The sequence below is a fragment of the Nicotiana tabacum genome, chromosome 20, assembly GCF_000715075.1.
Source record: "Nicotiana tabacum cultivar K326 chromosome 20, ASM71507v2, whole genome shotgun sequence".
Classification (NCBI taxonomy): Eukaryota; Viridiplantae; Streptophyta; class Magnoliopsida; order Solanales; family Solanaceae; genus Nicotiana; species Nicotiana tabacum.
The window spans coordinates 168,552,144-168,566,816 of NC_134099.1; the positions used below are offsets into that span (position 1 = coordinate 168,552,144).

A 14,673-nucleotide genomic window follows, 5' to 3' on the forward strand; every position below is an offset into this window, starting at 1 on the left:
TTTAATGCCTTTTGTAATGCTTAGTGCTTTTATTCTAGTTGTCACGAGTAGCTAACTTTATCACTAAGATTGTGGACCCAATGATGGGTGTGCGTTTACCATTGGTGGTTGCAAACATTAACCTATGCCATTTTACTTTATCTTTCACTTAAAAAGGTGAAATGGTGTTTGGTAGAATGAATAGCAAGAACTCAAGGCTTTAAATCTTATTTAATGGAAAAATTAATTACGAATAAGAAGATTCTACTTGGCATAAATTGATCACTTTTATTTTCAACTTTTTTGTATTTAGAAAAATCATAAAAAGGGGATTCTACCCAACTATTTAAAAATATTGGGTAATTATTTAGGAACTATTTGCATATTATAGAACTTTCCATTAGAAATATATCATATTAACACACATAACATTCCATTCCATTAAATGAGACACAACCTTGGTTTCTTAATCTAGATAGTTAAAGTTTTTAACAATATAGTGTCCTAATAAATTAGCAATGGCAAACTCATTTCAAACTAATGAGATAGAATTACGATCATAGTCAAGTGTCACACTAGTGAAGTAACTTTTTTATGCCTATTCCACGTGGGATTCAATCCCAAACTAGTTGAGTTATTATATTTGACATCGACCGTCTTACGCTATTTATATAGATGTAATTTTAGCGCATCACAAACCCATAACCAACCATGACAAACCCATAACAAGAATCAAACTCATAACATATGTTGACTTTGGCTATAAGGATGCGTTCATCGTGAAGAAAGGGGGAAGAGATTGAGGAGGTAAATGTCATTCTCTATGAGGCTTTTCAAAGTTTCATTTTGCAAATATCTTTAATAACTTCTTTCGGTCATCATAATTGTTATATTTCCAGTTCCAAACAAATTACAACGTGGAAAATTACTTTAGTTCCTGCTTTATTTAAATAGGTAAAATTATTTTTCTTGAATATTTCTTTATTTTCTTATTTAATGGAGAAGAATATCTCCGTTGTTAGCACTAACTCTACTATGTAAGTAGTTTTCTTTTGTTGATAAAATGATAGATCTTGAAATTTTAATATAATACTAGATGTTATTTTTTAATTTCACTTGCTTGAGCTGAAAATTACTAACTTTATATGCTTTACAATTAGATGTTGTTCGATTTTGTTATATCTATGTATTTTATATCACAAATTAACTTTTTACTAATTATGTGGTTAAGAGCGAGAGAAAAAATAATATAGTTAATAGTGGTATTGATTGGTGTTAGCACTTATTCAAGTCATTCTATATGTGATTAGCATTTTTCTATATTTATTATTTGACAGCGTACGACTTGAATTTTACATACGCCAGACATTGATGATCATGTTTTTTTCTTTTAAAAAACAGGAGTAGTATTTTTCTTAGGTTTGGCGTCTGATTTATATTTCCAAAGAAGGATGAATTAAGTCAAGAAAATGGTATTGAAGAACGTATTATCTCAATAATTTATGGAGGAAAAATGGAAGAAGAGAGATATACAATAATAACAATAACAAATTCAATGTAATTCACAAGTTAGTATGAAAAGGGTAATGTTTACGCAAATCTTATCTTTACCTTATGAAAAAAAGAAAAAGATATATGTAATTTTAAATGAAACCCAAATATACAAACCTAGATCAATTCAGTTAAAGAAGAAAGTGACAAAGGTCAACAACTAAAGAATACTAAGAAATAAAAATAAAATGGAAAATATTAACTTCAACTTAATTATTCGTTAAAAAATCTAATGTATCATCCTTCTTTACCTTCCCGTGCCATTCAAAAAGTCGATCACATAATTTTTTACCATTTATTTATTAAAAATTGTAGTTCAGGGATTTATAAAAAAATATAAAAATACAGTACTCCTAGTTTAGGGATTTATTAACCACCAAAGATTTATTTGGTTGGAAAACAAATTGTACCGGGATTAGTTATCCCAGAATTGTTATATCATCTTTCCGTAGAGATAAAAATAACATTACAATCCTGAATAAATAATTAGATTAGTTATATTATATTTTTGTCCCAAACAAACTTGAGATAAAATCATCTTAAATTTTAATTCCGTGATTAATTATCCTTATAAGAAGAAACCTAACTCTTAATAATAATATGATTAATCATCTATACTAATTCTTACTAACAAAGCATGTCATTTTATCGTGAATCAAGTTAGAGAATAATCCTACACTCCTGTCTGAAAAATCATTTCTCTCCTACTCTCAAAACAAACCAAGTGACTCCACGCGCAACAAAATTCTCGGAGAGGAAAATCAAGACTCGAATTCTAATTGGTACGGGATAACACGCTCCATTAGAAGCGGTCAGGAAATATTCTTGTAAGACAAAAACCGAGCTGTTATTTTATTATTTACAACCACTGACGTTTCAGAATTTTATATCCACACTCACTTGTAACTTTACTCCTCTCTCTCTCTCTCTACAAAACTCCTTAGGGTTTTGATTTTTCTTCAACAATTTTCACAGGTCTTGACCAAATAACAAGATAGATTGGTGGGTTTTTTGATTGTACCACTGTTGGGAGTCTAATTTTTGAGCACAAGGAAGAAATGGAATAAAAATCCTAGCTTTCCCCTGACTATGGTTTGGCAAATTGCAGCAAAAACCCTAGTTCTTGGAAGATGAGTTCTGAGTGGGAATGCCACAGTTTCCGCCTTCTTAGTTTGGGAGGCTTCTGCTGAGGTCCGTAAAGCCTTCAACTTTGTTTCTTGATTTTAGCTGAATAGAGAATGCATGAACTGGCTTATTTTTTTCTATCTTTTAGGTTGACATTTGTTGGTGCTCTTTTTTTTGTGTGGGAAACATCAGATTTTTTGGTGGATTATTTGATTTTTTGCTTGTTTTATTGTGAATTTGTTGGATGCAGTTGACAGAGCAAGGGCGGGTAAAGGAGGAAAATGGAAGGAAATGAGCATGAATTGATACTGGCATGTGTGATTTCAGGGACCCTTTTCTCTGTGCTGGGTTCTGCTTCTTTTGCTATACTTTGGGCAGTTAATTGGCGGCCATGGCGGATTTACAGGCAACTTATTTTCCAAAATTTTCGGTTGTCATATTTTTTTCTTGTTTCTTTTTTCATATGCTATATAGTAAGCATCAATTATCTTGATGCTGTATCCTGGTGCGCGTGGAATTTTTCTTCTTGCTTGTTTTAAATGTGGCTCAAATGTGAATAATGAAGGTTACCTGGGAAATTTATCCATACGGGCTTTTTTTGAGAATTTATCGATATGGTTCTTAGTGCCTCAGGAAATTATATTTCTAATTTTAATTGGTGCTTTACAGCTAAAATTGCAGCACCTGGAGAGGACCTATGAAGAGGAATAATAATGCCACTTACAACCTAAAAGAACAGGGAAAAATAATTAGAACACACATACAATATTTTGTGAACATGCGAAAGTAGGTAACAAAAGAGTGTGTACTTGGAAAGGGAGACTGATCTTGCTAAGTGGAAGATTCATTTTATAGTTTCTTGTTTCTAGATGTAAGGTAGAGAATATTTATTTTATAACTGCAGTTTCTGGACTAGCTTGCAAGCATCTTGATTAATTCACGGGGCAGTCCATCTAGTCCATAATACAGGTTATTAAGGTATTTCTGCACATCTAGGATAGAATTTGGAACCTGAAGTCTCCAAGTTTTTACTCCCCTTTCTCAGCCTTTAGGCAATCCCTCTGGGATAATAATATAGTGATTTGAGATGAATAAATGACTTGCATCTGCTGCTTTTTGAACCTTGGCATTTGTTCAACATGCCGCACTACAATTTTTTCGATGTAGTAGACACTTTCTATATCTCCCTTTTTGTTTTGTTTCTAAATCTATCTCTTGTCAGTCTTAAAGTCCCTAATATGTATCCATCTGTGCACTGGAAAAGTTGAAGTTCAGGCTACTTCAACTTTATATTATACTCCACATTAGCACTGTACTATCAAATTAGGCTTCCCATGCTGTCCCCTAATGATTTTGAGAAATGCCAAATCACAAGATCGTTTCATCTCATGCGACACTTGTTGGGTTTGCAACCTCATAGGTTTAGTGTGAGTTATGTGTGCTGAGTGATTTAGGTTAATTAGTATTAGTGATCATTGCAAAATAATTTTGTTGTAAGGTAGCAGCCCTTTGTCTGAATGGAAGTGTCAAATGCGTTGCTAGAAAAAGAACTCTAAAAGGCGTTCCACATAGGTAGATAATCCATTCAGTTCAGAGGAAAATCCTTCTAATTTATGGTCTTCTATTTTAACTGGTTAACGAAATTAGCCTGGGGTCTTACCCGTCAAAAGGAATATATGTATCCATTTGCTGTATGTATAGTTCTGTAAGACGTCTGTGGCCATTAACTTTTTTGGTTTAGTATCTCTGTCATTTTTTTATACTCTTGTTTACATGGGATGTGACCTCCAATGACGCCGTCTAATAACAGTACTACATATTAATGGCTTCAAAAGAGAGATATGCTGGTTTAACCGCAGCAATTGGCGTTTTTGTTATTGGTCTTTGGTACCTTATCTATGAGTAATGAGAATGTGTATTCACCCCCTTATGCTGTCCAACCGTATTTGTTTATTTATTGTTTGATTTGATATATCTTTCTAGCTACATGTTTACCATACAATATAGTTTATGTATTTATTCAGATTATCAATGTTTTGCTTTTTGTGGATGGAAAAATGTTCTCCTTTGTGGTTAATCTCTTCTTGCTTTTTGCCTTTCAGCTGGATCTTTGCCCGAAAATGGCCGGGATTTTTACAAGGACCCCAGCTTGGAATCTTATGTAGTTTCTTATCGCTGTCTGCATGGATAATTGTGATCTCTCCGGTTGTGGTGCTTGTTACATGGGGATGCTGGTTAATGTTGATATTGGGGCGAGATATTGTTGGTCTAGCTGTAATAATGGCTGGAAGTTCTCTGCTTCTGGCATTCTACTCAATAATGCTTTGGTGGAGAACACAGTGGCAAAGTTCAAGTATGTATTACTTCGTCTCCTATACATGCGTGGAGAACAACCTATTTGTCTGTGAGGAGGAAATATGAATGTACTCAATCGTGTTGGTTACACACACACACTTTCATACACACACTCTGACACACATACATTTACATAATATTTCAATATTATTACCATCCTATGTTTAAGCTAAAGAAATGTTGATGTTCATTGGCTGTGAGAAATAAAGGCATGTGGAATATTATTGAGATGCGTTACTACAACTGCCTTACGGTGAGTGCTATTTATACATATACTTTACACAGTATATAAAATGCATTTGCCAATGTGGGATACTGAGTAACCATATACATGAACTAACACTCTCCTCAATCCTGTGCATATAAGTCATATGTGCGAGCTTGTTACAATGTAACTAATATGAGGACCAGTGAGGGAGTTGATGAAAATATCTGCAAGTTAATCATTTGACTTCACAAAATTTGTAACAATATTTCTTGAGTGTATCTTTTCTTCGACGAAGTGATAGTTAATCTCAATATGTTTAGTCCTCTGATGAAACACCAGAATCCAGATTTGATTCAATATGAAGGGCCACTTGATTATCGCGCACAAGTTCCATCTGACTAATTTGTCCTAATTTTCCCCAAATTGTTAATAAAATTTTTTACCTTATAAAAGAAAGTTCCATTTGACTAATTTGTCCAAATTTCAATTCTCGGAGCAATTGTTTGATCCAAACTGGCTCACAAGTTGCTATGGCCATTGTTCTATATTCTGCTTATGTACTAGATCGAGCAACCATGCTCTATTTCTTTCTCTTCCAAGACACTAGATTACCTCCTACTAAAACGTAATATCCAGAGGTAGAACGCTACTATCGGGAAGGTGATCCTGCCTAATAAATATTCCTGCCCAATAAATATTGGTGTATCCAACAATTTGCTCATGGCTTCTATCCTCGAATTGTAGTCCTTTGCTTTAGGCAAACTTTATATATCAAAGAATGCGGACAAATGCATCCCAATGAGTGTCATATGTGAGTCCACAAGTAGACTTACACATGAAATGAATTGTCAGGTCTAGTCATTGTGAGTACCAACCAGTCGTTCAGGATTGCTAAGAGGCTCCCTTTGTCATGGCAAAAGTTTAGCATTCGGATCCATAAGAGTGTCAATAGGTCTACAAACCGTCATTCGTGTCTCTTCAAGAATGTCTAAGACATACTTTCGCTGTGAAATAATAATACTTGATCTAGACTAGGCGACCTCGATACTTGGAAAATACTTCTATCTTCCTTGATCCTTAGATTGGAAGTGTTGAAAAACATGTTACTTCAAATTAGTGATACCATCTTGATCATTACCTGTGATGGTGATATCGTCAACTTACATCACCAAATAAATAGATTTGAAGTAAATTGTCGATAAAACACGGAGTAATCAGCTACACTATGAGGCATTCCAAACACCTGAATGTTGTGTTGAACTTACCAAATCACGCTCCAGGAGATCAACAAAACAAGAGAAACAATAAGAAATTGATCTAGATGCGCCTGATCTGAAACCTGGTGTTCTGAATTTCCTGGAAAAAGGATGGGTAGGTTGGAATCACAAGACGAGTCACCAGAACTAAGAATCTGCTTTGGAAGTCGCCAGAACTTTCTTCACGTGCTCGGGGTGTGGGCTTACGCGCCATCTGAGGTCTGACTGGGACCGGCGTGTGGGAGCGCATGGGAGATCACTTGCTAGGCGTGTGGGAGTGCCTGAGAGATCACTTGCTAGAGGGGTTTACTGTGTTTTGCTCGGCGAGTGTGGGGACACCTATGGTGATGTTGGTTTACGCCTAACACTGAGGGAAACATAATGATGCAAAACAGAAAGTTGTCAGAAATTGAAGCAAGGCAACTATCTGATTGAGTTTACTTTCCCGTATGTTCTCATGAATGTTGTAATACCATGTGAGAGATAAAGGTACAGGAAAAAATATTATTGAGATGCATTGCTACTGTTATCTTACATTGTTGAAGATAGTTATTTTTGTTTTTAACTATTTAATGAGAAGATAACATAAATGAGTTAACGTTGGGGAATATGCAAATGATTTTGGTGTGTAGGTCAATTTCATTGTCTGTGATCTTGTACACTTGAATATATTCATATTTGAGCAGGTTAGTGATATCAAGATTCATCAGCACATTTCCAAGACTTATTGAGGTTTGGTTGCTACATACTGAAATAATTGAAATTGGTACAATATCGTCTTGGTGGAAAGAGCATTCTATTGATAAGTTGACATTGGGCGTTAGTCGGAAGAACATTCTCTATAGATTCTCTACTTTTTAATATACTACTTGTGTAGGGGAAATTTCCTATCATAATAAAACTATTTACCTTATAAAAGACTATGATATTGGAGATCTTCGACCCAATTTAATTAGAGGCTGAGCCATGATTTGAAGCTTATATGTTCGGGATTCTAGGCCTTTTAAATAAGTGGGTACTGAATTGACAATTTGTACATAGTCAATTGATTTTTTAAGACAAATACATAGTTTAAAACAAAGTTACGGGGTTCGGCTGAACTCGTAACTCAAACGCTAGCTCCGCTCCTGAATTTAATTTAAGCTGATAACTTGATGTATAGAGTTTTTTTTTTAATAAATTATACTGCACGTGCCAGCCATCATTGAGGTAGTTTACTTTTGACTGCTGTGGTTGATAAGATTATGTACAATTTGATCACCGAGGGTGTAGCATAGTTTTTGATAGTTGATGATGTTGGAATGAACACCATGAAAGACCAGGATTCGAATCCAAATATAGGCAAAAAATGTAGGTCAGACTCTTCGATCTATCTAAGCCTTGGTGGACAGAGTAATTGGATACCTACATTGGTGAGAGGACACATGTAACAGTGGAAAGTCAAGGAGTGCACAAACTCTGACACTATAAAAAGAAAGATTTGTACAATTTGAATTTACGAGACAGTCTGAATTATGTACAGGAAATGTCTTATTAGTTAAAAAAAGTCTTTTTAGTTGCTATCAATTAGCTACGTCAGTTCTCTCCACCCAAAAATGTATTTCAAACTCCAGACCCCCCCAATCAATTGCTACGGATGTTGGAATTTTCTTCGAAGGACCATTAACTCGTGTTCGGCCCATCTAAGGTGGTTTCTCAGTTTGGTTTCTTCCTCTGTCTCCAGCCAACCCCTACACATATTGCCAATTTTAAAGATTTTTTCAGACCAGAGGTGTGAAGTGACACCCGAAAGCCTGATCCGAATTCACTTGGGACAATATACTCTGCTGATGGAGTTCCCCATTCTAGCTTGATATTCAGACTTCTCCATCTCTACGTTCTTATTAGTTCCTTAGACCTTCTGATTTTGATGGTTGTTCGCATTTAAATTGTAAACCATTCATCTCATAGACTTTTGAACCCTGCCTGTAACTTTCCAATGGTTTTGTACCCATCTTCTCAAATTAGGGCATGCAGTATCTCACAAAAGCTCCCTTCAAACCTGCCAGCCAAACAATTCTGGACATGGTCTCCCTTTCTCTTATGATATTGCTATCCACATCCACCTTTCTAGCCGTCGTAGTTAAAACATCTAGAGAAACTTCATCATCCCACGGTTCCAATCTCTTTATCCTGACTGCATCTAAATAGCTCTCCTGATGAGAACCATTTGAACCTGTGCCTTTTAAGCAGATCTTCATATTCTCTTGGCAATGTCTTCCCATACCGCGTCATATTTGAACTCAGGAACAATTACACTGCTGTCTGGTCCCCTTGTTTCAGAGAGATGGCAACAAACCTTCCAGTATCTCACAAAAGCTCCCTTCAAACCTGCCAGCCAAACAATTCTGGACATGGTCTCCCTTTCTCTTTTGATATTGCTATCCATGTCCACCTTTCTAGCCGTCGTAGTTAAAACATCTAGAGAAACTTCATCATCCCACGGTTCCAATCTCTTTATCCTGACTGCATCTAAATAGCTCTCCTGATGAGAACCATTTGAACCTGTGCCTTTTAAGCAGATCTTCATATTCTCTTGGCAATGGATTCCCATACCGCGTCATATTTGAACTCAGGAACAATTACGCTGCTGTCTGGTCCCAATGTTTCAGAGAGATGGCAACAAACCTTCCATGGATGTTGAAGTCTTGTGTCACTGAGTACTCGTACAGCCGATGCGTATGATTCCATTTCTTGTACTTGTTACCTGTGCTTTCTGAAGCTGCTAACACATTTGATATGCCCTCAGTAGCATTCATCTGTGCTCTAGTTTCGTGTGGCTGGTGTTATTGTTGGGTTCAAGTACGACTTGAATATGTGCATTTAAATTTGGTCTCTGTGCTTGATAGATGATTTTAATGTCTTTATGGTTTTACGATCTTTTTAACTTATTGTAAAGTTTAAAGCCTGATAGCGGAGAATTTCTTGTTAAAGGATGATAGTTTTAGCAATTAAATTGAATGCTATGGTCATTGTTATTATATGGAAGGGCTAAGGAGAAGTCCTTATGTATGGATCTATAGCTGACCAGACGAAAAAGGAGGCCTATTTACATCTCTTTTTCTTGCTTATCTTGAAGTTCTTTTACTCCCTTCACTTCACAAATTGTTGTGTGATGTGTTTTACAGGGGCTGTAGCTGTTCTTCTCCTACTAGCTGTTGGATTGCTTTGTGCATATGAACTTTGTGCTGTGTATGTCACAACCGGTGTTAGAGCATCTGAAAGATACTCACCTTCAGGGTTCTTCTTTGGTGTGTCGGCAATCTCCCTGGCAATCAATATGCTATTTATTTGCAGGATGGTCTTCAATGGTATGCTTTTTTTGTCATAATGTTTATATGTGTCTTTTGAAGGTTGATCAGCAACTTGTGGCGAGCATCTTTGCTTTCTTTCCTGGCTCAAAGTAGGAGGATTATTTAGAGAATTTTTGTTGGTTATTCTTGCCTTTTTAGTTGGGCCATTGAAATTTTTACGGAACTCTTGTTCTCCTTTTGTCTTCCCCCTTTCTGAATTCTCTTTCTACCAATCTTTGCAGGGAATGGCTTAGATGTTGATGAGTATGTACGGAGGGCGTATAAATTTGCTTATTCTGATTGTATTGAAGTGGGTCCTGTTGCTTGCTTACAAGAGCCACCTGATCCCAATGAGTTATATCCTCGACAATCTAGAAGGTAAACTATATATTGCTTGTTATAGAGTGACTCTGCTGTAGTGCATCTATGTTTTATGTATTATGGTTCTTTCTCTTTCGGGAGCTCGTAAATCTTATGCTTAACCTTTTTTGAGAGATTGAGACCTCCTTACCCCTGGAGATGCTCCATGCAGACCAAAATTAATAAGATGGTCTCTCTCAATCTCTTCAACGGGAATCATGACTACTATGCATTGAACGAAGAGTAGAAGTAAAAGCTCTATATAAAAGGATAAGAGTGACTAATATGCACTTCTCCCTTTTTTTTTTTGGAGAACCGTTATTAAAAGAGACAGAATAGAGGGGTCCAGGATGACCTCAACTAACGTGACCTGAAAATAAGTAGCCAAAGAAACTCTAAAACAATGGGTGCAACTCTAATCTCTTGAATAAAAGGAATACTAACTAGGAGAATTCAATGATTGAGAGAGTAGAGAAGCGCTTGGCAAGATGGTAAAAGAGGTATCTATCGAAAGGAGGGAAGGAATTGTTAATAAAAAACACTTTGTCTAGCATCCCTACATAGGAGGGAAGAAAGTGTTAATAGCAAGCACTTTGTCTAGCATCCCTACATATTTCATGTCACTTCTGCACGCTCATGGTATATTGATAGCATGATAGGCAAGTTGGACAGACTTCATCAGAACTTTCTATTGGATACAACAGATAATTTTAAAAAGTTTCATCTGGTGAATCGGAGCGTTGTCACACCTCCGAAGGAATGGGGAAGACTGAGAGTGAAAGATCTTAAGGTCTTCACCAGAGCTGTGCTAGGGAAGTGGATATGGAGGTTTGGATGGAGGAGAATACATTTTGGAGGGGGTGGTAGCGGAGAAATATGGTATTATGGAAGGGGGTGAAGGACTACAAACATTACATTTCCATTTGGGTGCGGCTTATGGAGGGGTATTATGAAGGGGTGGGGAGAGTTCAGGGGAAATATCTCTTTCAGGGGAACTAGGGTTAGTTTTTTGGGAGCATAAGTGGTGTGGGGAGAACGAGTTGAGGGAAGTTGTTCCCAATATACATTGAGTCTCGTGCCAAAGAGAGACAATTCAACAAATTTGTATGCTTCATGAATGGTAAGTTCACTAGAACTTGAGATTTAGGAGGAACCTATAAGATTGGGAGTTGGGAGAATTTAATACCTTGGTTTAGTTTTTGTACAAGCAGAGCATATCACATACTGTTCCTGACACATGGAGATGACATCTTGCCCGGGGAAAGGCTGCATCTAGTATCGGACTGATGATTTGGACGACACGGAGATGGCAATAGAGTAAAGAAGCTGTGTTCACTCTCAAATCTTATTATGAGAGGTTACTAAGGAGAGAGGAACACAGTTTTCCATACCGTTCTATTTGGGTTCCTAAGGTGCCTAGGAAGGTGTGTTTCTTTGTGTGGTTGGCAAAGAGGAGTGATTTTGATAGCGGAAAATTTGAGGAAAAGGAAGATCACCCATGTTAGTTGGTGCTTTGCAAAGGATTGGACGAAGATGTCGATCATCTCTTGTTACATTGTCAAGTGGCTTCGCTTCACGACTGTGGATGGTGGGGCTTAATTGGTTTGGAATGGAAAGGTGATGCCAAGTACGGTGAAGGAGGTGTTGCACAATTGGTCATACAAGAGGGGGGGGGGAGAAAAGTCCAAGGGCTTGGAAGGTTGCTCCCGTAGCCATTTTGTGGTTTATATGGAAATAGATATATAGGAGAGCTTTTGAAGGGATTGAGCTAGACTTTGTAAAGCTACAAAATAATCTTTTGTCTCTAGTTTCCTTTTGGTGTACCTATGAGGTACCTATTTGTATAGATGGTTTAGTTTCTGTTGTTGAGAACCATATTTTGCTGTAGGTTCTCTTTTTTGGCACTACTTGTATACGGGGTCTTTCCCCTTTTTTAATGAAATTCTTTACCTTATCATAATAAATAAATAAAAAAAATACTAACTCGGAGATAGTAAAGGACGGTCTCCAGTAAATGTGGTGATATAAAATTATCACTGCTAAACCAAATCAATTGGAAGGCTACTGTGGATTAGAACATTACCCTATTATTTCATAATTCTTTTTAAGAAAAAAACATAACCCTATTATTTCCTGTGTTCTGCAGGCTCTCATTTATACTGCTCATCACATTCCAGCACTTTCTTTTCAACATTTTCTCTGTAGTCTAGAATTCTTACGGCTTCTTGCTTATTCAAATTATGATATTGCGCTCTGCAGGGCTCTGCATCTTGGGCTTCTCTATGTTGGTTCACTTGTAGTACTTCTTGTGTATTCTATCCTGTATGGTCTGACAGCAAAGGAATCAAACTGGCTTGGGGCTACAACATCAGCTGCCGTGATAATCCTTGGTAGTTCATTTCCTGCATATATCTATCTCCTTTTCTGACTCCATATTGGGAAATATTTTCTAATTTCCTTATGGTAAGTTATGAATTCACTAACTTTTCCTTTTATTCAGATTGGAACTTGGGAGCATGCTTATATGGCTTTAAGCTCCTGAAAAGTCGAGTCGTTGTACTTTTTGTTGCTGGTGCATCTCGGGTGTTCCTGATCTGCTTTGGAGTTCATTACTGGTTTGTTGTTAACCCATGCTAATTAATTTCCTCCCATAATTAAGTCTTCTTATACTTGCATGACTTTTTGTATCATGAAAGACTCTTTTAATCTTTTACTGCAACAATTTCATTTCAGGTACTTTGGACATTGTATTAGTTATGCAGTTGTAGCATCTGTGCTGTTGGGCGCTGCTGTTTCACGGCATTTATCAGTTACAGACCCATTAGCAGCTAGAAGAGATGCCTTACAGAGCACAGTTATCCGCCTTAGAGAAGGTTTTCGCAAAAAAGACCAGAATAGCTCTGGAAGCTCTTCCGAGGGTTGTGGCTCAAGTGTGAAACGCAGTAGTAGTGCTGATGCTGGTCATCTTGGTAATGCAATTGTGCCTTGCACTGGTGATGGCAGTACCTGGAATAACATTGAGGGGATTAATAGTGATAAGAGCATAGACAGTGGAAGGCCAAGTTTAGCTCTACGTAGTAGTTCCTGTCGTTCAGTAGTTCAAGAGCCTGAAGTAGGATCATCTTATGTTGACAGGAATTTAGAGCATAACAGTTCATTGGTTGTTTGTTCTAGTAGTGGCCTTGAAAGCCAAGGTGGTGATTCTAGTACATCAACTTCTGCAAATCAACAGTTACTGGACTTGAATTTGGCACTTGCATTTCAAGAAAAGTTGATAGATCCCAGGATTACATCTATGTTAAAGAGGAAGGGAAGACATAGAGATCGTGAATTAGCCCATTTATTGCAAGATAAAGGGCTTGATCCTAATTTTGCTGTGATGCTTAAGGAGAATGGATTGGACCCAATGATTCTAGCCTTGTTGCAGAGAAGTAGTTTGGATGCTGATAGAGAACATTGTGACAATAACCCTCCTGTCACTGATTCAAACGGTGTTGACAATGTGTTACCTAATCAAATTTCATTCTCGGAAGAACTTAGACTCCAAGGATTGGGAAGGTGGCTTCAACATTGTAGAGCAATGTTGCATCATATAGCAGGAACTCCAGAGCGCGCATGGCTTCTTTTCAGTTTAGTCTTCATTCTTGAAACCGTCATTGTGGCTATTTTCCGACCTAAGACAATAAAACTCTTAAATGCTACACACCAACAGGTAAGAAATGCATTGCTACTTTAAAAGCTTAGTTTACAGGGTATATGGAGTACGGTGCACAGCTAAAATACACTTCAATATATTTCTATTTCCATTGTCTAACAAAATTTGGTGAACTGTCTATAGTTTGAATTTGGCATTGCGGTGCTCCTTTTGTCTCCTGTTGTCTGTTCTATTTTGGCCTTCCTTCGATCACTGCAAGCTGAAGATTTGTCCATGACTTCAAAGCCTAGGAAGGTATTTATATTTTTGGTTCTTTACCTACAAATTTTATAAATATATTTCTTTTTCCACTTACGTATCTTGTTGCAGTTTGAGGTTTTGGTTGTGATAGTTTTACGCCATTGTTACTGTTGATACTTTGTCATTTTATCACCCCTTTGCCTGGAGATCTTGTTTTCAAGTATATTATTGTCTCCCTGTAGTGTTCTAATGTTACTTTCAATACTCTCGTATAGTTTGCTGCTGTTTGCGTTGGTTTCTAAGGTATTAAATTAGTGGATCAGCTTCTTTTCTTTTGCAAGAGTGAATGCCTTTAGATACAGGGGTTTCAACACTGGTCCGGGGTCCTCTCTTTCTCTCTCTCTGAATATTCATCATAATTCTTTGTGTTCGCCTGTTTATGTCAGAGCCAATGTTTTGTTCTGTGGTTTTCATGTCACAAGAATGATAAGGCTGCTAGAACCCCAGAAAAAGGGTTTTGTACCAGCCCAATTTTTTGAATCCAGTTAAGAGAGTACATTCTTCTTGTTCAGCTGGTGGACCTGTTAAGCAATTGAATTATGGATATAACAA

The 14,673-nt window shown here is 36.9% G+C and overlaps 1 protein-coding gene across 3 annotated transcripts in view; it reads left to right on the forward strand.

The window, feature by feature from the left end:
* The first annotated feature begins 2,397 nt into the window (after positions 1-2,397).
* The window catches only part of LOC107773792 (calpain-type cysteine protease DEK1), a 36,347-nt gene continuing 24,071 nt past the window's right edge, over positions 2,398-14,673 (forward strand). For 2 of the 3 annotated variants that reach the window (XM_075241224.1, XM_075241226.1), the window contains exons 1-9: positions 2,417-2,721; positions 2,906-3,085; positions 4,758-5,008; positions 9,642-9,824; positions 10,049-10,184; positions 12,426-12,556; positions 12,667-12,781; positions 12,900-13,878; positions 14,005-14,115. In XM_075241224.1, the coding sequence (XP_075097325.1) occupies positions 2,937-3,085; positions 4,758-5,008; positions 9,642-9,824; positions 10,049-10,184; positions 12,426-12,556; positions 12,667-12,781; positions 12,900-13,878; positions 14,005-14,115 (2,055 nt within the window). In that variant the 5' untranslated portion in view covers positions 2,417-2,721; positions 2,906-2,936. Of the gene's footprint in view, positions 2,722-2,905; positions 3,086-4,757; positions 5,009-9,641; positions 9,825-10,048; positions 10,185-12,425; positions 12,557-12,666; positions 12,782-12,899; positions 13,879-14,004; positions 14,116-14,673 lie in introns of all 3 variants that reach the window. The other variant, XM_075241225.1, reaches the window with a different exon arrangement.